Consider the following 25,548-nt stretch of genomic DNA (forward strand, 5'->3'; position numbering starts at 1 on the left):
ATGTTTACCACGCTGAGGACAAGCCAGAGCTTCAGGTGTGTGTGGTGGCTGAGTGCTGTGCTTCTTCCTCTGGTCCATGGAGACAACGCGCGTCAGGAGCGGCCATCTTGCCAGCCAGGTACGCTGCCCTGTGTCTTTCAATCGGGGGGTTGGCGGTTCAATCCCCGCCCTAGTCGATGTGTCCTTGAGCAAGACACTTAACCCTGAGTTGCTCCCTGTAGCTGTGTCTACGGTGTGATAACAGCGTCAGCTAAATTACATATAATAATGGATGATGATTTGATAACAGGGAAAAACAATGTACTGGCATTTTAATGCATACACCGCCTCACAAACATGTGTTTTTTTATTTTTTCAGCATTTTTGTTTAATGGCTTATTTGAAAATGTCACCAAATATTTTTCCGTATCAAGTCTTGTCCGTTTTCTTTCTCCGGAGGGTTTCGGTGACAAGCGCCAGACACAGAACGCGGACTTTTCCAGCAACCTTGTGTTTTGTTTGTGTATCTATTTTTTTAAATTTTTTTTATTGTCTGTCATTGTTTTAAGTTGCATGTCTGAAACGTTTGTGCTACTACTGCTGCCTAACCCAGGACACTCTTTTAAAGGAGATTTTTGTTCATCTCCATGAGGCTTTTTCCTGGTAAAATAAATGTAAACAAATAAAAAACAAATCTATTTCTGATAGGTTTCTACTGCCCTTTGGGGAACTTCACTCCAGTCCCGTGTCCCAGGGGAACCTATGGGCCGACTTCCGGCGCCACGTCGAGCGACAGCTGTCTGAAGTGTCCTCCTCACCACTTCTGTCCCCGACCGGCCCTGAAGGCATCTCTGCCCTGTGGCCCTGAGGCCCGGCAGCCTCTCTCTGGTCACGACACCTGTGTCTGTCTGGGAGAGGGACAGAGGTTCCAGGTGAGAGAAGGAAACATGTTCACACTATAGCACAATAAGATCAACATATTCTCTAAAAGTGTGTTTCTGTGATCTTTTTAATATCAATACTTCACCCACTTGGGTACTTGTCCTCTAATCTCCTCCTTTATTATCTTCAAATCAAGCATATGACTTTATTTATGTTACTCTTGCCTCCTAGGAGGCAGTGTGCACACTAATGTGAGAGTGGTTTCCTCACTGAGGGGAAACGTAATACTTTACAATCTGTTGCTTGAAGCTGAAAGAGCTCGAGATCAAATTCCTTCACTTCACTCGGGTCTTGTTTCCTATTTGGCTGCAGCTGGTGATTAGACCGTTCATCAGCACTTCAGTAATAAGGAGAATTAGATTGTTTAAAAAAGAAGATGTTTGTGAGAGCTAATGAGGAATCAAGATATTAATGCAGGGTGGAAGGAAGGAAAAACAGATGAAAAGATTAGAGAAGGAGGACATGACATCTATTCTGTCCATCCTGGAGAGGGATCCTGCTCTGTTGCTCTCCTGAAGGGTTCTTCACCTTTTTTTCCCCTGAAAGGGTTTTTTCTATTTTTGGGGAGTTTTCCTGATCCGATGTGAGGTCAAAGGTCAGGGATGTCGTATGTTTTCAGATTGTTACATTACATTACATTACATGTCATTTAGCAGACACTTTTATCCAAAGCGACTTGTAACGCCCTCTGAGGCACATTTGTAATTTGTGATGTTGGGCTACATAAAATAAACTGAAAGGACGCAAGGAAGGAAGTAAGGATTGAACTGCATTTCTTTGATCGTATATTTGTAATGTACCATTGACATTTTAAGTCAATTTTAAAGATATTAAAGTATATATATATACTTTTTTTTTTCAGGATGTTTGTGAGAACTAATGAGAAATGAATACATAAATGAATTGTGCAAGGAAGGAAAAACAGATGAAGAGATTAAGGAAGGAGGATGCAAGGAAGGAAGGAAGAATGGAAGGAAACACGTGAGACAATCAATGAAGGAAAGAAGGAAGGAAGGAAGACAGATCTTTATCCTTTTGATATGCTTTGTTAGTAAATTAGAGTTAGAATCAGAGCGACTGTGGTTAGCAGGGCCGTCTCTCAATCAGGGTGTTGGCGGTTCAATCCCCGCCCTAATCGACGTGCCCTTGAGCAAGACACTTAACCCTGAATGTCTCCCTGTAGCTGTGTATGAATGTAACATGATTATAAGTCGGTTTGGATAAAAGTGTCAGCTAAATGACGTGTAATGTAAATAATTAATGACCAGATTTTGCAAATTAGGTAACAAATGGACCGCGCTGTGAACTGCATCCAGCTTTATACAACCCGATGTCTGACCTCTTCTGCAGAGCAGTGATGGGCGGTGCCACTGCACCATCAGCTACCAGCCGACCAGCCAAGGAGACGCGTGTGTACTCAAACTCTACGACGTCTGCAGAGACGGAAGAACTCGCACGCAGTACGGAGACTGTCTGGACCGACACCAGTGGTCACTTCACTGCAGGCAGCAGGTCAGAGTCGAGACCTCCCAGTGGAGCAAAAAAATGAATAACAACAAATAAATGAATGTACATTAAAAAAAATATATATTTCTATTCAATATATAACATTTTTAAATTTTTATTTTTTATTTTCAGCTATATATTTTGTGAGTGAAAACAAATATATTGTACCCATACAATAAATAGATAAATAATATACATATATATAATTTATCTATTTATTTATGCATATGCTCTTAAAGCTTTGTTTATTTATATATATATATATATATATATATTATTTATCTATTTATTTATTTATTATTTATTTTATAAAATAAATAAATATATGTATATATATATATAATTTATCTATTTATTTATTTTTATTTATTTAATAAAATAAATAAATGTATATATATACAGGACTGTCTCAGAAAATTAGAATATTGTGATGAAGTTCTTTATTTTCTGTAATGCAATTCAAAAAACAAAAATGTCATGCATTCTGGATTCATTACAAATCAACTGAAATATTGCAAGCCTTTTATTCTGATTTATTGCTGATTATGGCTTACAGTTTAAGAAAACTCAAATATCCTATCTCTAAATATTAGAATATCATGAAAAAGTATACTAGTAGGGTATTAAACAAATCACTTGAATTGTCTAATTAACTCGAAACACCTGCAAGGGTTTCCTGAGCCTTGACAAACACTCAGCTGTTATAAATCTTTTTTACTTGGTCTGAGGAAATATTAAAATTTTATGAGATAGGATTTTAGAGTTTTCTTAAGCTGTAAGCCATAATCAGCAATATTAAAAAAAATAAAAGGCTTGCAATATTTCAGTTGATTTGTAATGAATCCAGAATGCATGACATTTTTGTTTTTTTAATTGCATTACAGAAAATAAAGAACTTTATCACAATATTCTAATTTTCTGGGACAGTCCTGTATATATATAAATATAAATAAAGAAAAGAAGCTTTAAGAGCCTCTCGCTCTTTAGACTGTCGGCCTGCACACTACAGTAGAGCAAAGGTGATCGGGCATTTTCATTCACCAAACAACAGGAAACTCTTCCCGACTATCTGATTGACTGAGGCCTGAGGATGTTGAGCGGCTGTAGACTGAGATCTGTTGACTGAGCACACTGACAAAACAAACTCTCCAACCATAGACCGGGCGGATGAGTACAACCTCGATGTCCTTGACCTTTCCTCCGAGAACACGACAACAGTTCATCCAGCGGAGACTCGTATTAGTTCCACCTAATATTTAACCACTAACCACTATCTCAGAGATAGCAAGGCCTACTATGCAGTGTTTGTATGTGTCACTGCCCTCCGTAGCATGTATTCGGTACCAATGACCTGTCACCTAGTTACACACTAAAACGGGGCCCTGAGTTGAAAATGGCACCACTTTTTGCGATTCGTATTTGCTTTGTTTCCTTTTGCTGATTTTGAGCGTTGCGCCGGTTACTGTCCTGCAGGTGTGTCCCTCTGCAGAGGACTACCGGGGTTACGACGGGGAGCTAGGTCTGTGTGTCTGCAGAGAGCCTCCTGGACGAGCTGCGTGTGGAGGCCTGTGCAGGAGGAGGCCGCCGGCTCCTGAGCTGAGGCTCCAGTGCCGGGCCGATGGAGGCACGGAGCTGCTGCTGTGGGGCGATGACAGTCAGGTTCATTCATAGCAACATCAGCGTATTCACGCGCAAAAGAAACGTTAATGTTGAGGAAAAAAGCATGCTTTGGCTTTGGGGTTAATCAAAAAAACCCTCGAAATGTTCTTAGATTATTAGAAAATGTAACTCATTTGCCAACAACAATTCATACAGACAACGATAGGCTCGGTCCACAGAGCACAACAGACGAGAAACACACTGTGGGGAATAAACAAAACCAGAAGATCCCCTTCAAACATGACATCATCAGAAAGATGGTACATCTGAAACTAAATAAAACCAAAAAAAAGCGAAAGTTGTTCATTCAAAAATCAAACTGCTGCTGGATCAAAAGACCTCCTGAGTGGTCAGGAGAACTCTGAGGCGTCCTGAGTCCATTAAAACTCTCATCCTCTCATCCTCTCATCCATTAAAACTCTCATCCTCTCATCCATTAAAACTCTCATCCTCTCATCCATTAAAACTCTCATCCTCTCATCCATTAAAACTCTCATCCTCTCATCCATTAAAACTCTCATCCTCTCATCCATTAAAACTCTCATCCTCTCATCCAAACAAAAAAACCAAACGAATAGTTAGAGTGACATCACCAGACGATGTGAAGGAGAAGGACGAGTGTCTCTTATGTCACAGTTAAACACTGTTATTGTGTGTGTGTGTCTGTGTGTGCTTGTTTGTGCGTGTGTTTGTGTGTTTGTCTGTGTGTATATATCTGTAATTGTGTGTATGTGTATGTGTGTGTGCGTGTGCATGTGTATGCATGAGTGTATGGTTGTGTGTGTGTCTGCATGTGTATGTGTATGTGCATGTTTGTGTGTGTGCATGTACATGTGTGTATGGTTGTGTATGGATGTGTGTGTGTATGTGTGTGTGTTTGTGTGTGTGCATGTGCATGTGTGTATGTGTGTGCGTGCGTGTGCATGTGTGTATGTGTGTATGGTTGCGTGTGTGTGTTGCAGGTCACCAGCGTCTCAGGCAGCGTGTTGGAGACGTTTTTTACGCCCTCTGACCCCGGAGGGTCTCCTCTGTGTGACACTCATCCCAACTCCTCACATGCTGTGTACGTTGTTCTCTCAACAGGTAACGACACACAAAGACACACAAAGACACACAAAGACACACAAAGACACACAAAGACACACAAAGACACACAAAGACACACAAAGGCACACAAACACAAAGACACACAAAGGCACACAAACACAAAGACACACAAAGGCACACAAAGGCACACAAAGACACACAAAGGCACACAAAGACACACAAAGACACACAAAGACACACAAACACAAAGACACACAAAGACACACAAAGGCAAACAAAGACACAAAGACACAAAAAGACACACAAAGACAAAGACACAAAGACACAAAGACACACAAAGGGCACACAAAGACACACAGAGACACACAACACGCACACAAAGACACACAAAGACACACAGAGACACACAGAGACACACAACACGCACACAAAGACACACAAAGACACACAGGGACACACAAAGACACACAGAGACACACAAGACACACAGACACACACAAAGACACACAAAGGCACACAAAGACACACAGACACAAAGACACACAAAGGACAAGACACAAAGACACAAAGACACACAAAGACACACAAAGACACACAAAGACACAAAGACACAAAGGGCCACAAAGACACAAAGACACAAAGACACACAGGGACACACAAAGACACACAGAGACACACAAGACACACAGAGACACACAAAGACACACATAGACACACAAAGACACAGGGACACACAAAGACACACAAAGACACACAGGGACACACAAAGACGCACAGAGACACACAAAGACACACACAAAGACACACAAAGACACACAAGACACACAAAGACACAAAGGCACACAAAGACACACAAAGACACACAAAGACACACAAAGACACACAAAGACACAAAGACACACAAGGCACACAAAGGACACAAAGACACACAAGACACAAAGGCACACAAAGACACACAAACACAAAGACACACAAACACAAAGACACACAAAGGCACACAAAGACACACAAAGGCACACAAAGACACACAAAGACACACAAAGACACACAAACACAAAGACACACAAAGGCACACAAAGACACACAAACACAAAGACACACAAAGGCACACAAAGACACACAAAGACACACAAAGGCACACAAAGACACACAAAGGCACACAAAGACACACAAAGACACAAAGACACACAAACACAAAGACACACAAAGACACACAAGGACACACAAAGACGCACAGAGACACACAAAGACACACAACAAAGACACACAAAGACACAAAGGCACACAAGGACACAAAGACACATAAAGAGACACAAAGAGACACAAAGACACAGAAAGACACACAAAGACACACAAGGACACACAAAGACACACAAAGAGACATGAAGACACACAAAGAGACACAAAGACACACAAAGACACACAAAGACACACAAAGGCACACAAAGACACACAAAGGCACACAAAGACACACAAACACAAAGACACACAAAGACACACAAAGGCACACAAAGACACACAAAGGCACACAAAGACACAAAGACACACAAAGGCACACAAAGACACACACAAAGGTACACAAAGACACACAAACACAAAGACACACAAAGGCACACAAAGACACACAAACACAAAGACACACAAAGACACACAAAGGCACACAAAGACACACAAACACAAAGACACACAAAGGCACACAAAGACACACAAAGACACACAAAGACACACAAAGGCACACAAAGACACACAAAGGCACACAAAGACACACAAAGACACACAAAGGCACACAAAGGCACACAAAGACACACAAAGACACACAAAGGCACACAAAGACACACAAACACAAAGACACACAAAGGCACACAAAGACACACAAAGGCACACTCTGTCTCTTCTCTCTCTCCATGTGTCTCACACACACCTTTACACCTCATCGTCTGACTGCAGAGGCCGGCTTCCTCGGCCTCCTCGGCGGCCTCCCGAAGGAGCTCCAGCGACTCTTTCCTCTTCCCACGCAGCGGGACGCTCACAACTCAGCTGGTTTGGAAAAAAACAACATCTAAATAAATAAATAATGAATGATCCGCGATGAAGACCCCGACGTGCTGTGTGTGCGTGTGTTTTTTTAGGAAGAGATTTGGATGTTTTGTGGGAGGTCACCGAAGGTCACATCGATTCCAGCAGCAGGAAGGGAAACAAGAGCGAAACCAACGAAGAAGAGAGAGATTCAAGGGTAACGGGAGTCCTGAACCCCACCGCGTGTCTCCACCTGGGCGACGTGGTGCTCTTCACCGTGGACACGCGCCGCTTTCCTCAATATGACCTGTAGGTCAAACGCGACATACAGGCGTGCATTCATCTGACATACGTCTTCGCTGCGTGTGTTTTCACTCGACTTCAATGTCTCGCAGCGACAACTTGTACAACACAAACAGCGACTTCGACTGGGGCGCGTTCAGACGGCTGGAAGAGGAGCTGACTCTGTCTTGGACTCCTCCCGGGTTCTTCGCGGCGGTCTTCAGCCAGCCAGGCGTATACGTCTTTACGCTGAGCAGCCATCAGCACAAACACTTGGTAACTACATTTTAAAATAGTATAACTGCATCTCTTTTTTTTTTCTGAGAGAGATTGAGATGGAAGGGACAGGAGTGTGTATGGATCTACGTGACGGCCACTTGCATTTTAATGTGAGACAACTTGAAACTAACAGGAGAGGACACATGTGACGAAGTGTTCAAACATTTCACAAGAAACCTTATTTGTATTGTTTTTTAAAATTTAAATGTATTTATTAAATTTATAAAAAAAAGGTTCTTTGTGGAACCTGAAATGGTGCCTTAAAGAACCGGGCTCTTTAAAGAACCATTTCCTAAAAGAGTTCTTCAGAGAACCCATAAAGGTGTCTCAAAGAACCTTTAAACAATGGTTCTTTAAGGCACCATTTCTGGTTCCACAAAGTACCTTTTTAACCAGGGTTCTTTAAAGAACCATTTCCTTAAAGAGTTCTTTAAAGAACCTATAAAGGTGTCTTCAAGAACCTTTACAAAATGGTTCTTTAAGGCACCATTTCTGGTTCCACAAGTTGTATTGTTTTTTTTATATTTAAATGTATTTATTAAATTGGTTTGTTTTTTTAAAAATTGTAATTTTTTAAAATGCTTACATTTGTAATTTAAATTATTTGTTTTACTTCTTAAAAATCTTTAAATTGTAAATTTTAAAAAGTTTTAATTAATTAATGAATTAATTCATTTTTTAATTTTTTAATTTTTAAAAATGTTAACATTTTATTCATTTTAATTTGTTTTGGGTTAGAATATAGGCGTTCCACCTCCATGTGAGGATTTGGTGGCTTATTATTATACTTATTCCTCGATTTAGTTCAAAATTCTTACATTAATGTGAATTTACAAGACTGAATAATGAAAAAAACCTCAAATCTTCTCTCACTTTCTGCTCTCTAACTCTTCTTCCTCTCAGTATGTGCGGGTGATGCCTGCAGGCGGCCAATGTTACGAGGCCGGCCCCTTCTGGCCCTCCGTCCCTCGTCATGTGACCAGGGTGGGAATCAGGAGGAGACGCAACCTGTTGCTGAGGCCTGATTGGCTGGTGACCGGAGGACTGCTATTCGGAGCCGTGGTCATCCTGTGTATGTGTGTTACGCTGCTGGTTAGTGTACACCCACCCACACACACACACACACACACACGTTCAAAGTATCCCTTATTCACATCCATCCATCCCATGTGTAGATCCTGTTCCGTGAATACGGATGGCCTGAGAAGCAGCCAATCGGAGCGCGGTATCGCTCGCTGCAGACGACCTATCACCTGGACGACTACTCGTCTAAAGGCTCGCGGGTCGTCTCCCTGAGGAAGATCCACCGGAACCATCGGACCACACAAGATTCCATTCAGCCAGGTACACACATGCGCAAAAACACACACACACACACACACACACACACACACACACACACACACATACAAACAGACACATACACAAACAGTCATACATATACACACACACACACACACACACACACACACAGACACATACACAAACATTCACACACATACACACATACGCACACACACACACACACAAGCATACATAAACACACACACGCACACATACACACACAAGCACACACACACCCAGACGCATACACACACAAGCACACAAGCACACACACAAACTTACACACACCTATACACAAACACAAGCACACACCTACACACAAACACGCACCCACACAGATACACAAACACCCCCCCACACACAAACACACACAGACAAGCACACACGTACACACATACACTACCATTCAAAAGTTTGGGGTCATCCAGACAATTTCGTGTCTTCCATGAAAACTCACTTTTATTTATCAAATGAATTGAAAATTGAATATTAAATATAGTCAAGACATTGACAAGGTTAGAAATAATGATTAATATTTGAAGTATTAATTTTGTTCTACAAACTTCAAGCTCAAAGGAAGGCCAGTTGTATAGCTTATATCACCAGCATAACTGTTTTCAGCTGTGCTAACATAATTGCACAAGGGTTTTCTCATCAGACATTAGTCTTCTAAGGCGATTAGCAAACACAATGTACCATTAGAACACTGGAGTGATAGTTGATGGAAATGGGCCTCTATACACCTATGGAGATATTTCATTAGAAACCAGACGTTTCCACCTAGAATAGTCATTTACCACATTAACAATGTATAGTGGGTATTTTTGATTAATGTTATCTTTATTGAAAAAACAGTGCTTTTCTTTGAAAAATAAAGACATTTCTAAGTGACCCCAAACTTTTGAACGGTAGTGTACACACAAACACACACACACACACCACCTCTCATCATGTGAAAGCTTGAAGGCCAGTGTGTTACATAACTTACATTAAACATGATGCCACCGCAGTGAGAGAAACATTTAACCTATTTAACCTGAACGTAGAGTTAACATTTGACTTGTTGATCCTGTCTTAAAAGGCTTATGTCATAATTAAACTAGAAGAAACGTCACATCTTCTGCCGGTTCTTTACAAAATGCTTTGGCAAAAAAAGGGCGTTTCAAAATGGCCGCGGGAGAAACGAGTGGAAACAGTTTGTTTGAATGGAGGGAAAATATTCATCAAAGCTTCTGATGATGGACACATGGCGGCGTGGTCGCTGGTCACATGGCGGCGTGGTCGCGGGTCACATGGCGGCGTGGTCGCTGGTCACATGGCGGCGTGGTCGCGGGTCACATGGCGGCGTGGTCGCGGGTCACATGGCGGCGTGGTCGCTGGTCACATGGCGGCGTGGTCGCGGGTCACATGGCGGCGTGGTCGCGGGTCACATGGCGGCGTGGTCGCGGGTCACATGGCGGCGTGGTCGCTGGTCACATGGCGGCGTGGTCGCGGGTCACATGGCGGCGTGGTCGCGGGTCACATGGCGGCGTGGTCGCTGGTCACATGGCGGCGTGGTCGCGGGTCACATGGCGGCGTGGTCGCGGGTCACATGGCGGCGTGGTCGCGGGTCACATGGCGGCGTGGTCGCGGGTCACATGGCGGCGTGGTCGCGGGTCACATGGCGGCGTGGTCGCGGGGTCACATGGCGGCGTGGTCGCGGGTCACATGGCGGCGTGGTCGCTGGTCACATGGCGGCGTGGTCGCGGGTCACATGGCGGCGTGGTCGCGGGTCACATGGCGGCGTGGTCGCGGGGTCACATGGCGGCGTGGTCGCGGGTCACATGGCGGCATGGTCGCGGGCCACATGGCGGCGTGGTCGCGGGTCACATGGCGGCGTGGTCGCGGGTCACATGGCGGCGTGGTCGCTGGTCACATGGCGGCGTGGTCGCGGGTCACATGGCGGCGTGGTCGCGGGGTCACATGGCGGCGTGGTCGCGGGTCACATGACCCACCTTCGTCCTCTTCTTCCCAGTCTGTGCAGAACCCTCGGAGGAGTTCTGGGACTACGAGCAGCAGGTGGACCTGGAGGCCTTCAGCAGCTCCACCTTCTACAGCCTGCTGCTCAAGCAGAGCCTCTCCGTCACCAGCCGGCTGGGCCAGCTCACCACCGAGGCCCGTGGCACACACAGAACATCTGGAACCGGAGTGGTTCTTCAGAGTGATGCCACAGAAGAACTATTTTCTGGTTCCACGGAAAACCTTTCAAACCAGGGTTCTTTAAAGAATCATGAAGGTGTCTCAAAGAACCTTTAAACAATGGTTCTTTAAGGCACTATTTCTGGTTCCAGAAAGAACCTTTCAAACCAGGGTTCTTTAAAGAATCATAAAGGTGTCTCAATAACCTTTAAACAGTGGTTCTTTAAGGCACTATTTCTGGTTCCAGAAAGAACCTTTCAAACCAGGGTTCTTTAAAGAATCATTTCCTGAAAGAGTTCTTCAAATAACCTATAAAGTTGTCTCAAGAACTTTAAAACATGGTTCTTTAAGGCGCCATTTCTGGTTCCACAAAGAACCTTTCAAACCAGGGTTCTTTAAAGAACCATTTCCTGAAAGGGTTCTTCAAAGAACCTATATATATGTCTCAAAGAACCTTAAAAATGGTTCTTTAAGGCACCATTTCTGGTTCTACAAAGAACCTTTAAAACCAGGGTTCTTTAAAGAACCACTTACTTAAAGAGTCCTTCAAAGACACTATAATGGTGTTTCAAATAACTTTCAAAATTGGATCTTTGTGGAACCAGAAATGGTGCCTTAAAGAACCGGGATCTTTCAAGAACCATTTCCTGAAAGAGTTATTCAAAGAACCTATAAAGGTATCTTCAAGAACCTTCAAAAAATGGTTCTTTAAGGCACCATTTTTGGTTCTACAAAGAACCTTTAAAACCAGGGTTCTTTAAAGAACCATTTCCTGGAAGAGTTCTTTAAAGAACCTATAAAGGTGTCTTCAAGAACCTTCAAAAAATGGTTCTTTAAGGCACCATTTTTGGTTCTACAAAGAACCTTTAAAACCAGGGTTCTTTAAAGAACCATTTCCTGGAAGTTCTTTAAAGAACCCATAAAGGTGTCTTCAAGAACCTTTAAAAATGGTTCTTTAAGGCACCATTTCTGGTTCCACAAAGAACCTTTCAAACCAGGGTTCTTGAAAGAACCATTTCCTTAAAGAGTTCTTCAAAGAACCTTTAATGGGGCTTCAAACGGAAAAAAAGGTTCTCCAGTCGGTGATGGTTTTTCGTAGAACCACAACGCCTTTTAAAGAACCATTTTAGAACCATTATTGTTCTGTGTACCCTCCTTTCAGTCAACATAATCTCTCACTTCACACAACAAGTTGCCGTCCCAGCCCTCAGGGCGGATGTAAGTGGAGACGCCCCCCCCCCACCCATACGTCCTGCCACAATGCATGCTGGGTAGCCTGCTGGCTGCATGGGGTGGAGGCGGACCTGAGATCTGAAGACGGCGACACGAAGACGTTCCCCTTTTGTTTTGACGTGCGTCTGCAGGTGAAGGAGCTGTATCGGGGAGTGCTCGGCGCGCTGCAGCCGCTCCACCCTCCACGCTTGTTCTCCGAGGAGAGAGTGGGAGAGGGGTACGAGAGGATGAGGAGGGAGGTGGAGAAGGAGGTGGAGCGACGGAAGGCTGTTGCCTCCCAGCTGAGGACACTGCTCGACAATCAGCTGCAGGTTCACGTCACATGACATCATATCCAACTATAACGATTAGGTGGCTTGTTCTTTCTGAGAACTAATTATTCTGATAACAGAGAAAGAGAAGGGTTTAAAGAGATAACAATCCATCACGGGCTGCAACTGATGATTATTTCTAGTATTAATTGATTAATTGGTCATTGTTATCCAAAATGATGGAGTGATGAAATTAAATTACTTTTTTTTGTCTGAGCAACAAACTAAAACCTCAACGATATTCAGCTCACTTTGAAATTCAAAAGTTAACTTTAGAAAATATTTAGCTTTTTTTTTAATGAAACAAGACCGATTATCAATTTTCCGTTTACTAATTATCACTAAATTAACTAATTGTATTGCTGTCCAGGTCCTGAGGCGAGAGCAGCAGGCCCAGCAGAGGGTCCACAGCGTGTTCACGGCTCAGCTCAGAGAGTGCACCAGACTACTTTCAAATGTTTACAACAACAATCTACAACACACGTGAAGCTCCCGGATCATCCTTTTGCACACGTGACACAAACAACAAGCGCCATGGACTAAAATCTCCTTGATTCTTCTCTTCTGTCGTTGTGTTTCCCCTTCAGTTTGATCCAGAGGCTGACGTACCTGCTGGAGGAGATGGGGGAGCTGGTGTCCGCAGAGGGCCGGCGCCAGGGGGCCTGGGGGGTTCTGGGGGAGGGTACCGGGGCCGAGCTGCTCTGCCCCGACACCGGAGCCGTGCTGACCAAGGACCACATCTTTGGTGAGTCGTTAGCTTATTTAAATATTAAAATAAAAAACTATATCCTTGAATTTTAGAAAAACAGCACCATCTGCTGGTTGAACATGTGCACTGCAACAACAAGATAACAAAGCCACGATTGATTTATTAACCAGTGTATTTTTTTTCCTACTCTTCCTAAGAGTTTGATTTAGTTAGAACCAGTAAAATAGCAATAATATTTCAACAATTGTCTTTATTCTGGTTCTATAATTTAACATATAATATAAAATATGACTATATATCTATATATATCTATATATATATATAGATAGATAGATGTATATCTATCTATCTATCTATCTATCTATCTCTATATATAGAAATATATATATTAGGGCTGTGAAACGATTACAATTTTTAATCAGGTTAATCACAGGTTTCTGTGGATTAATCATGATTAATCCCATATATACATTCAGGGTTTTTCCTGGGTCAAATTGGGTCTTCGGTGCTCCCACCGTCTGTTCGTTGAGTGAGTGATCAGCAGCTGGCCGCTCTGTCATATCGCGCACCTTACAGTTGCGTATTGATCAGACAAGAAGACACGCTTATCAACTCCAGTGTTTCCCCTCCTATTATAACAGGGGGAAATCTCCACCTGTCACCCTGTAATTTTCGTCTGAAAAGCTGTTCATATATCGCATGTGACATAATCCAGACAGTTTTCCCGCCTCGCCCCAGGTCCCGATGGATCGCTGCGTGCGTGCCGGGCAGTTCATTGTGACTCGGTCACCGGCCTCTTCAGGCCGAACGCTCACAGCCACATGCTGATGAGCGGCGGCCACACCGTCGCCGTGCCAACGGCTTTCATCCTCCACCCACACACCGGCAGAGTGATGCCCGTAGCGGGCAACGTGGCCTACGACCCCGCGAGCTCCACCTTAGTGTTCACAGCAGACTCATGTACAGGTACATAATATGGTTTTTTTAAATGTTAAATATCTTAATAGAGCTTTTTGAGAATCCATATTATCTTTTTCCTGCTTGATCATCACCTCTTTGATCCATTGGTTGTGTGATGGAGGGGTTATATTATATTTTTATTACAATTAAGCGATAGACAATTAAACGGTAAAAGCCTTTTCGGGACATTGGAGTCATATACCCATGTCCATATGTCATCTATTGTTCTGTCCATCCTGGAGAGGGATCCTCCTCTGTTGCTCTCCTGAAGGGTTCTTCACTTTTTTCCCTGTGAAAGTTTTTTTTCTTCTATTTCTTTGGAGTTTTCCCTGATCCGATGTGAGGTCAAAGGTCAGGGATGTCGCATGTGTACAGATTGTAAAGCCCTCTGAGGATAATTTGTAATTTGTGATATCAGGCTATACAAAATAAACGGAATTAACTTTAATTGAATTAAATCTGGGACAAAGAATATACCTTAAATAGAAATTGTAGGAAAGCGCATAATATCACGTAAATCTTGAATATTGTATCAGACCAGAAGAATAATGTTCGGCAAGACCTCACTGTATGGTAGATGGCCACTAGGGGTCACAATAGTGTGTGGACATGTGTGAACGTTTTTTTCTATTTCTTGAGACTTTTCCCTGATCCGATGTGAGGTCAAAGGTCAGGGATGTCATATGTGTCCAGATTGTAAAGCCCTCTGAGGCCAATTTGTGATATAAGGCGATACAAAATGAACTGAATTTACTTGAATTTAATCTGGACCAAAGAATATATCTAAAATAGAAATTGTAAGAAAACGCATAATATCACATACATCTTGAATATTGTATCAGACCAGAAGAATAATGTTCAACAAGACCTCACCATATGCTAAATGGCCCCTAGGGTCACAGTCGTGTGTGGACATGTGAACAAACTAACCCGTGTTTCTCTCAGGGGACAACAGGAAGTGGGACGGTCCGCTGCTTCCCTTCATCCCTTACCCCACCTCGTGCCACTCAGACCAGCCTCTGCCCAACACTCGGCTCAGAGGCCTGAGACCAGGCCAGAGACTTCAGCTGGGCGTCCCCATGGCGGACCCTGACACGGGGGTCCCGGTGCCCATCCTGGCTGTAACCATCCACCCCCAGACTGGACTAGTCTACCCACTGGGAGGGGTGCACGTGTGTCCCCTCACCCGCCTGCTGCAGCCCATCCAGACCGGTTACCCCATGCTGGACTCCAGAAGTGGGGACGTCGTGCTCACTGTTGGGGTCGGTCTAGACCCAGTGTCAGGTGCGTGCTACTGGTCCTCACAACAGCCCCCCCCCCCACAGGTTACCCCACCCTAACTGTGTTCTGTGCAGGAGCCGTGCTGCCGGTGGGTGGAGTCCTGCTGGCCGAGTCCTTCATTGAACCTCTGAGTGGGCGGCTGGTGAGAGTGGGAGGAGCCAGTGTACGAGCTGGGCAACTGCTGCCCAACGCAGGCGGATACCAGACCCTCCTGGACAGCCAGGTGCTTCATCAGATGACGTGCTTTTGACTATCATTATGACATTATAGGTGTTCAAATTTACTTTTATTTTTCTCTTCTATACGTTGGCCGAAAAGTTGAGATTCAAATGAACCTTTTGACAAAAATAATTTAACCACAAAGTCAACGTAGCACGATAGTGGAGGTAGGAATGCATAGTTTTCATAAATGAATACCAGGGGTGTCGTTCGGCCTAATTTACGGGGGCTTTTTTTGGTGATTTTATTAAATTAAACTAGTGTTTCAAACATGGACATGTTATTACCTTCGCATTGAAAATGTGGAAGGTTATGTTTTGATCGCCGTGTATTTATTTATTTGTATGCGTGTTACTCGCCTAACTCAAAAAGTATTAAACCGAATCGCATTTGGAATTTGGTGGGCTGATTGGTTATTATCCGAGGACCATTTGATTCGATTTTGGGATCGATCGGGTCAAAGGTCAAGGTCATGGATGATTGGTTATTATCCGGGGACCATTTGATTAGATTTTGGGATCGATCGGGTCAAAGGTCAAGGTCAAGGTCATGGAAAGGTCAACATATCCAATTGGCAACTAATGCCAACATTTTCATAATTCAATGCCCAATCTTGTGATGTGTGAAGGTATGCGCTCTACCGAGTGCCCGTTCTAGTTATTCTTTGCATTAATATATATTATTATAATATATATTTTTCCATTGAATGGTATATTTGACACTGAACTAGTTCATCTTTAGCTCAGTCACAGTGAAAATGAGCATAAAATATAACTATGACCCGGAAATTATGTCTCTAACAATGGAAAATCTGGGGCCCCCCAAAAGCCTGACCTACCGCTCCCCTTGGGGCTCAGGCCCCCCTTTCTTTGAATCCTACAACCGCCCCTGATGAATCCTATGTGTGTGTGTTGTACCATGTTATTCCAGGTATAACAGATTCAATCAGGAGATATTTGAACCCAGAATAAATGTCTTCTCGAGTGTGAATAAAAAGTTTCTCCATGTAGGTTCTGGGAGTGATGTTCACGGTGTTGGAGCTCCTGAAGCCGCTGACGGAGGAGTGGGGGTCAGACCAAACTTCTGGTCCACGCCATCATCTGGTAGCTGCAGCCAAAGAGCTCCGGCAGGCCTGGGGGCGGAGCTTGCACTGCCAGCTGCAGCTGCAGACCAGGTTGGGGATCCTGCTGGACTGGGCTGCAGATCTCCAGAAGGATGGCGGGACTCTGGGTGAGGAAATTACCGCGAGAGGGAATGTCATCATTTTGGGAATTTGATATTCTTTTAGGTGTTCGGTTTGTCTCCTGCTCCTCCTTTTGTTCTTGTAAAAAAAAAATGTATGTACCTTTTTTTTTGCTCTGCCCTGATTTTTAAATAAATAAAAAAAAGTGTCCTTTATGGTTGAGAGTAGATTATTATAAAAGTAGGATGAATACATTTTGCTTCTTTTTTTTGCCTTTTCATTTTAATCTCTGCATGCCATCAATGCCATAAATCTGCTCATTGCCGAGTAAAAAACAAAAGAAAACATACCACTTTGCATTTGCTTCTCTTGTTTATTCTTTCTTGTTTATTGTGATATGAGAATATTAATTAATTTATGAAAGGCCGTTGCTGTATTTAAAAGTAAGAGCATTTAATATTTTAGATAAAATACCTTTTTATAGAGACCCAAATGTCACAGTGTTGTCCTGAAGGCCTGAGAACAAAAAGAGTGTCATGCATAAAATTACTTATGCATTTTATTTTAGCTTTGGCAAGGTTTCATGAGCCTAAGGTGGATGATATTTTATCTCAAAGGACTTTTTACATGACCTATAATTGTCAAAGACAACCCCTCTCCACATAAACTAAGCAGCTATATGTAACTCATAGAACAAATGTCATATATCACATTTTGTAAAATTTGTTATATATGTACACATGATTTAATAAGAATGTATTCCAATGTAGTGGTAAGTAACAAACAATAAACACTACTTTTTCCTTCAAAGAATGTTCTTTTTTTACTTGCATAAAATAATTATGCAAAAAACACATATAGGCTGTTATACTTTATCACATGACATATCTGACCACCTCGTGTTTCATGTTCTAAGAAGCCAATTATCCACCTTTTGAACATGACGGATCCTCTGAGATTACTGTGAGAGAAGGTGACCTCCACAACATGTTTAAGGCTATTCTATTATCATAAAAACCTTAAACTAAGGCCTCACATCCATAGTACGCCCACTGACATAACATGCAGTGCAGCACATTACCCACAATTCTAAGATCTGCTTTATTTTATAAAAGGTAGCAAGTGTAAAACAAGTCTAACGGGGATTAAATGATGTAAACATAAATTGCACCATAGACATGTGTGTTTATATGTTTTATTGGTCGTCTTAGCTCCTCACTTATCAATAATCAAAGTACAGAAATATTGTTGACCTGCTTCTCGTGTTCTGTGCATCATTTCAGCTGCTTTGGGTAATTATGATGTCATGTTGTGCTCTGCCTGATCATCTGTTTCCTAGTTTGGCATCTTATCGTATTCAATGTTTTTTTCAGATGTTCCTAGTAACTCATGTTTCATGTACCCCACTGTGTCTGTATATATCGTTTTGCTTTTACTATTGTATTACGGTTAATTGATCTTAGCCAAATAAACAGTCAACTCAATCAAATGTAACTTCTATAAGTCTTTGCTCCGTTGGTTAGAAACATTTTGACCGACTTCTTGAGACTTCTGTCGGCCATGAAGACTTGCAGAAATACTTTGGGGAATACATTTTTAAGCACTATTTCACATGTTGTTTCCTCCCCTCTTTAACGCTCTGACTTCTATTGCCCGGTTCACGCCAGGAGAGATGCCTCTCTTCGGTTCGGATGTGTGCGTTCCAGCTCTGCTGGGGATGGAGTACCCGGACCCCATGGGGTCTGGTCTGAGTGTGCCTGTGCTGGGCTGTCAGACGGACCTCGTCTCTGGGAGAATAACACCGCTGGCCGGCACCATGGAGGACCCTGACGGAAAAGGTAAGGAAGAAAACAACAAGTCACCTGACATAGTTCACCTAAAATCTACTTTGAGATTATATGAAACAATACAGAATAAAGACAGCTGTACCCTTTTTTTTCCATGTTGCGCCCCACAGGCCTGGTGGCAATCTGTTACGCGTCTCAGACTGTCGACCCCGTGACGGGCGTGTTGACCCCAGTGGTTGGCGCCAGGCTTGATATGTCCAGAAAAAACATTGTCCCGGTCACGGCTTCCTATTGGCTGACGGCGGCCGACCAAACCGATAGTGTGCAGGTGGGGAAGTGACTCGGAGAGATTGTTTGCATAAAGGATTTTACACACAAGAAACCTTTAATTTGACCACGGAGAACAGTGGTGATGCAACTCTCTGCCTGCTGTCAGGTTTTCAGCCTCATCAATTCAGTGGGAAGGAATTTTTCTGAATTTGACAAAAGGAATTTAAGTCTTCATGTTAAGTGATGTGAAGTTATGTTAATCCTCCAGCATTTGGTTTTGCATCCAATTGAATTCAGTTAACCCTTGTGTTGCCTTCGGGTCAATTTGACCCGATTCAATGTTTCACCCTCCTGTCGCCTTCGGGTCAATATGACCCGATTCAATGTTTAACCCTCCTGTTACCTTTATATTTACTAACATATTTTACCCTTGAGGTCAATATGACCCCAGCTATTAAAATCTCCAGAAAATTATTAGAATTAATATTGTTTTCCAAATTTAAGTGTGAGGTACTTTATGTTTGTTTGTTGACTCCCGAAAGAACACCGACATTAAACATTGAATCGGGTCAAATTGACCCGAAGGCGACAGGAGGGTTAAATATTGAATCGGGTCAAAATGACCCGAAGGCAACACAAAGGTTAAGTGGTATTTAGCGAAGGCTGCACGGTGGTGTAGTGACTAGCAAGAGGGCCCAAATGTCATGTATAAGTAAATAAAGAAATACATGTGGACACATAAATGGAGACATAAATAAATGAAGAAATACAGAAATGTAGAAATAGATTTATTTAATGATGTCCTGTTTAGGTATAATTTATATATATTTATTCCTTTATACATTTATTTAAGCATTTATATATTTATTCCTATATTCATTTATTTATGCATTTATTTAAGCATGTATTTATTCCTTTATTTATTTATTTATACATTTGTTCAAGCATTTATTTATTTATTCCTGTATTTATTTATACATTTATTTCAGCATTTATTTATTTATTCCTGTATTTATTTAAGCATCTATTTATTCCTGTATTTATTATTTATACATTTATTTCAGCATTTATTTATTTATTCCTGTATTTATTTAAGCATCTATTGATTTATTCCTGTATTTATTTAAGCATCCATTCATTTATTCCTGTATTTATTTATTTTGACATTTATTTAAGCATTTATTTATTCATTCCTGTATTTATACAAAGACATGCAGGTTAATTGAACTCTACATGTCGTGGACCGGCGACCCGTCCAGGGTGAACCCTGCCTTCGTCCAATGTCAGATAGGATCGTCTCTAGCGCCCCGCAAAACACAAAAAATAAGAAAGAAGCGAACTTGACGCACTACCTTTTGTTGCCAGGTGGAGGCGCTGCAGAGGGAGGTGTGTGTGCGAAACACTTACTGGCAGCAGCAGAGGCGACGGGAGGAAGACGTTCTCTCCGATCTGGACTCGGCTCTCTTCAAGTGTCTCTGTAGAGTTACAGAAACAACCTCTTATCAGGTCAGCTGTGTTATGATTGTAAATATCTTACACCGCCTACAACCCTCTGAGAAAAAAGATGTGGAATTCAAAAAAGGGGGATGAGCCTTTTGAAACATTTAGAAATGAGTGAGGTTTTCACATCTTGCACGAGAAGTAAGCTATGTGCTTAAAATGAGGTCACACTGGGCCTCTCATATATATGTCTTCCTTCCCTTGACTGTGTGTCTTTTTTTAATGCGTCAGTATGCAAATATGTGCCACTTTTCACACACACAAAAAAGTAAATGTGTGTACTCTGCTGCAGGCCCAGTGGGCCGGGGGGCCGATGAAGGAGGCGGCCGTGGAGCTGCAGGATTGCGCGCAGACGGAAGCGCAAAGGAGAGCGGCTCAGCGCTCCCACCTGGCCCTGGTCCTGCCGCCGCATGTATTAAACATCCTCACGCGGGGTACGTTGGCTGATGAAGAGCAAGAAGGAAATCACACTCGCGACCCGCCGCGTGGTTACACTCCAACAGAGAGATTCTGCATGCCGGCATCTCGGAGAATATCATAAATTAAATTAAATAAATTAAATAAATTAAATAAATTAAATAAAATAAATTAAATAAAATTAATAAAATTAATTAAATGAAATAAATGAAATAAATGAAATAAATAAATTAAATAAAATAAATTAAATGAAATATATGAAATAAATAAAATGAAATAAAATGAAATAAATGGAAAAAAAAGAAAATGAAAAAAAATTACAATAAAATAAAATAAATAAATAATAATAATAACTATTATTATTGAAATGGTGCACTTGTTGACAACTATTTTCCGGGTATATATTTATATTTCAGGATTTGAGGCTCAGAGTAATTAACCGTGTATCAGGCTTTGACTCAATCGACAATTCTGGAAGCGGGATCAATTGATTGTGGAGATTTGTTGACGATAAGAAAAAAATAAATATTGCATGACATATTGTGCGTGATTTCTGATGTGCTCCAGGTGTGTCCACAAAGCAGGCGTCTCGGAGCATATCATTTGAATGTTTCCATATTTCATCATCGTGGGCAGCATGTCTGTGTATCTCTCTGCTTGTGTAGGCGACGAGCAGGAATGGGATCGGCAGTGTATGTGGCTCTCGGAGCTCGTGGCAGGCCTCGATAAGGTGGATGTGAGGATGGAGCAGCTGCAGCAGGACCAAGACAAGTGGACGGCACAGGGAGGAGACTGGGCGTCGATCCTCCACGCTATGGTCAGAGTGATGGTTTGATGCTCTTTGTTCGGCCCTGCAGCTTAATCGGGAACTCACGATGCCACGGAGAGCTTTACAAAAATGTGTCGTGATGCACAGTGTCCCATTGTCATCTATATGTAAATATGACTTCATGCTTCTTCTCCCTCATGTGTTGATGTGTCCTGCAGGACCGAGAGCTGAGGCAGAGGGAGTTGTGGGAGCAGTGCTCCTCCGGGCTGACGGAGCTGGAAGCGGCTCTCAACGCGCTGCATTGTTCCAGACAGCTCTCGCAACTCCACGCCGACACCGCACAGGTCCAAACACACACACAAACAAAGTGTCATCCAACATAAAACAGTGATAGACAATAAAAAAAACTAAAATTTTTGTTTTGTTTATCGCAGCATGAGTAAAGACCAAAACTAAGACTCAAGTCATCGTATCTAAGTTCACACCGGCGCACATACCGCAGTCAAAAAACCATCTACAACCAGATGAACCTTCCTCCAACTCTTTACATCTATTTTTTTTAAATACTTAAAGAGAACCGGTTCACGTAGACCCAAAATCAATCTGCAGAACACCGAAAACCCTTTTCATATCTAGACGGACGTTAGGGACGGAGAGCAAGAGGAGGCCTCACGCATACGTCACAGAGAGAAGACGGTAGCTTCCAGCATTGTTATGATAAATTAACGTGCATATATAAGATGGATGTACGTTAGAATTGCCTTATAAATAAGGAAATGTAAATCATTTAGTCTATGGATGGACATTGCAGTCCAACCAATGCGATAGCATACAGGGAGCAATGGTGGGTCAGAGCCTTCAACCCTCCTGTTACCTTCACATTTACTAACATCTTTTACCCTTGGGGTCAATTTGACCCCAGCAATTTAAACCTCCAGAAAATTATTAGAATATATATTTGTTTCCAAGTTTAAGTGTCAGGTACTTTATATTTGTTTGCTGACTACCTAAATAGAGCTTTAAATACAAAGAAATCCCCCCCCCCCCCGAAATATCCAGATCACCATTAAAATCTCACTGAATTACCTAAAATTGGAAATAGATATTTACCTTCGCATTGAAAATGCCGGAAGGTTATGTTTTGATCGCCGTGTATTTATTTATTTATTTATTTATTTGTATGCGTGTTATTCGCAAAACTCAAAAAGTATTGAACCGAATCGCATGCAATTTGGTGGGATGATTGTTTATTATCCGGGGACCAGTTGATTAGATTTTGGGATCGATCGGGTCAAAGGTCAAGAACAGGTCAAAATCTTCAGATAACTTCAAAAGTAAAACAAAAATCGCAAAAATTTGTGAGGTCAAGGTCAAAGGTCATGAACAGGTCAAATCTTCTTGAATCACATGGAATTTGGTGGGATGATTGGTTATTATCTGGGGACCATTTGATTAGATTTTGGGATCAATCGGGTCAAAGGTCAAGGTCAAGGTCATGGAAAGGTCAACATCTTTTTTTTACCATAGCACGATAAATTTTTGTCCAATTGGCATGCAACTAATGCCAACATGTTCATAATTCAATGCCCAATCTTGTGATATGCGAAGGTATGCGCTCTACCGAGTGCTCGTTCTAGTTACCTTCGCATTGAAAATGCCGGAAGGTTATGTTTTGATCGCCGTGTATTTATTTATTTATTTGTATGCGTGTTATTCGCAAATCTCAAAAAGTATTGAACCGAATCGCATGAAATTTGGTGGGATGATTGTTTATTATCCGGGGACCAGTTGACTAGATTTTGGGATCGATCGGGTCAAAGGTCAAGGTCAAAGGTCATGAACAGGTCAAAATGTTCTTGAATCGCCTGAAATTTGGTGGGATGATTGGTTATTATCCGGGGACCATTTGATTAGATTTTGGGATCAATCGGGTCATGGAAAGGTCAAACTCTTTTTTTACCATAGCACGATACATTTTTGTCCAATTGGCATGCAACTAATGCCAACATGTTCATAATTCAATGCCAAATCTTGTGATATGCGAAGGTATGCGCTCTACCGAGTGCCCATTCTAGTTTGTTGGTGTTTTAATGGATTTATACTATTTCTTAGTACATATTTTTTATATCTATATTATTTGTAATGAAAAACTAATTTCTGTTATTAAGAATAGTAACATATGGATTATGTTCGGGGTCAAATTGACCCCAGGAAAAACAAAGACAATTTCAGAAATTTAGAAGGATGTTATGCAGCATGGTAGGCAATATCTAAGGAGTGAAGACTTTAAGAAGACGCATAAAACATAATCAATCACAGACATAAAATGGCACTGAATATCAAGAAAACAACAAATATGGTGCAGCCCTTTCTGTTGGTCTTTCAAACCCGAGATGAACAACTAATGCACATTGTACTTTGGAGCTTTTAAAGGAGTTTAGAACATATTTGTTTTGTTTACATCCATCAAGGTTATTCTGAGCGACCTTCATCCTCCTCTTCGTCCACAGGCGGTCCTGTGTGGCCACTTTTGGTATAAGGAGTACGGTCTGGTGCGGTGCAGTGGACACAGGCCCACTGTGGAGGTCAGAGGTTTACTCCACCAGATGGCTCTGCCTCTGCTGGAGAGACTGAACCAGCTCCTGGAGGACAGACAGTCGGCCAGCTTCTCTCCCAACACCTCCCATCAGCACAGCTCTGGTACCAGCGATGCATATTTACTCCATGATAAGGGTACTAATGCATGACAGCAGTCAGAGAAAGGACACGCCCTCATTGAATAATGACATCGTCTGGTATTTATACAAATGTTCTGTTTTTATAAACAATATTTGAAATTGCTGTGCTGCAGCTCACATTATTTGGTTCTTGCACTCTATGTGGAACTGAAGACCAGAAGCCATTACCTAGAATGTATTTATTTGGTTCTTTGGACTTGTGCTATTCTATGTTTTTATTATTGTCAACAAATCCCTTGAAAAGACCAAAACCAGGTACAATAGTTTCTCCATTATACCTACATGTTGAATTAATTTCCCCCAACACACTGGGCCCTGTAGTCACATAATGTATAACACAACATCAGATACACATTTAATTGTTTTAATATGAAATTGTAGTTATTTTTATTGTATATATTTTAGGATGTTTTAATTATGTGATGTAAAGTGATTTGAGTACCTTGAAAAGCGCTCTATACATTTAATGATTTTTTTTAATTATTAGATTTTTAATCTCAATGAGGCATTTCCTGTTTGAAAAAATAAATAAAGAAAAAATAAATAAATAAATAAAATAAATAAAATAAATAAAATAAATAAAATAAATAAAATAAATAAAATACATAAAATACATAAAATACATGAAATAAAATAAAATAATTATTATTTAAATGGTGCACTTGTTGGCAACTATTTTCCAGGTATATATTTATATTTCAGGATTTGAGGCTCAGAATAATTAACCGTGTATCAGGCTTTGACTCGATCGACAATTCTGTAAACAGGATCAACTGATTGTTGGGATTTGTTAACGATAAGAAAAAATTAATATTGCATGACATATTGAGCGTTATTTCTGATGGGTTCCAGGTCTGTCCACAAAGCAGGCGTATGGGATGGAGGTCTCCTCCAGAGTCTGGACAGCCTCCGCGCCCGAGGTGAAAGGTAGATGCTCCT

At 41.8% G+C, this 25,548-nt stretch overlaps 2 protein-coding genes across 2 annotated transcripts in view; both read left to right on the forward strand.

The window, feature by feature from the left end:
• On the forward strand, nucleotides 1–12,507 carry LOC130211324 (uncharacterized). Its single transcript, XM_056442062.1, has 12 exons — nucleotides 1–118; nucleotides 688–911; nucleotides 2,272–2,433; nucleotides 3,901–4,086; nucleotides 5,049–5,169; nucleotides 7,081–7,173; nucleotides 7,263–7,458; nucleotides 7,545–7,707; nucleotides 8,614–8,802; nucleotides 8,886–9,054; nucleotides 11,069–11,308; nucleotides 12,395–12,507. Exons 1-12 carry the CDS (start codon nucleotides 1–3, stop codon nucleotides 12,505–12,507), a joined length of 1,974 nt encoding a protein of 657 aa, XP_056298037.1.
• The window catches only part of si:dkey-103g5.4 (uncharacterized), a 22,903-nt gene continuing 9,506 nt past the window's right edge, over nucleotides 12,152–25,548 (forward strand). Inside the window, exons 1-15 of the mRNA XM_056442063.1 lie at nucleotides 12,152–12,776; nucleotides 13,147–13,259; nucleotides 13,364–13,521; nucleotides 14,224–14,451; nucleotides 15,391–15,729; nucleotides 15,801–15,949; nucleotides 16,956–17,175; nucleotides 18,796–18,966; nucleotides 19,086–19,243; nucleotides 20,551–20,691; nucleotides 20,978–21,119; nucleotides 21,768–21,919; nucleotides 22,090–22,215; nucleotides 24,382–24,604; nucleotides 25,462–25,536. Coding sequence (XP_056298038.1) covers nucleotides 12,693–12,776; nucleotides 13,147–13,259; nucleotides 13,364–13,521; nucleotides 14,224–14,451; nucleotides 15,391–15,729; nucleotides 15,801–15,949; nucleotides 16,956–17,175; nucleotides 18,796–18,966; nucleotides 19,086–19,243; nucleotides 20,551–20,691; nucleotides 20,978–21,119; nucleotides 21,768–21,919; nucleotides 22,090–22,215; nucleotides 24,382–24,604; nucleotides 25,462–25,536 — 2,479 coding nt within the window. The 5' untranslated portion in view covers nucleotides 12,152–12,692. The remainder of the gene's footprint in view (nucleotides 12,777–13,146; nucleotides 13,260–13,363; nucleotides 13,522–14,223; nucleotides 14,452–15,390; nucleotides 15,730–15,800; nucleotides 15,950–16,955; nucleotides 17,176–18,795; nucleotides 18,967–19,085; nucleotides 19,244–20,550; nucleotides 20,692–20,977; nucleotides 21,120–21,767; nucleotides 21,920–22,089; nucleotides 22,216–24,381; nucleotides 24,605–25,461; nucleotides 25,537–25,548) is intronic.

The sequence above is a fragment of the Pseudoliparis swirei genome, chromosome 20, assembly GCF_029220125.1.
Source record: "Pseudoliparis swirei isolate HS2019 ecotype Mariana Trench chromosome 20, NWPU_hadal_v1, whole genome shotgun sequence".
Lineage (NCBI taxonomy): Eukaryota > Metazoa > Chordata > Actinopteri > Perciformes > Liparidae > Pseudoliparis > Pseudoliparis swirei.

Coding starts and splice junctions, on each gene's coding strand:
- LOC130211324 (XM_056442062.1), top strand. CDS start 1: ATGTTTACCACGCTGAGGACAAGCCAGAGCTTCAGGTGTGTGTGGTGG. Junction 7,708..8,613: donor GCCATCAGCACAAACACTTG/GTAACTACATTT, acceptor TCTTCCTCTCAG/TATGTGCGGGTGATGCCTGC. Junction 11,309..12,394: donor GGAAAACCTTTCAAACCAGG/GTTCTTTAAAGA, acceptor CCCTCCTTTCAG/TCAACATAATCTCTCACTTC.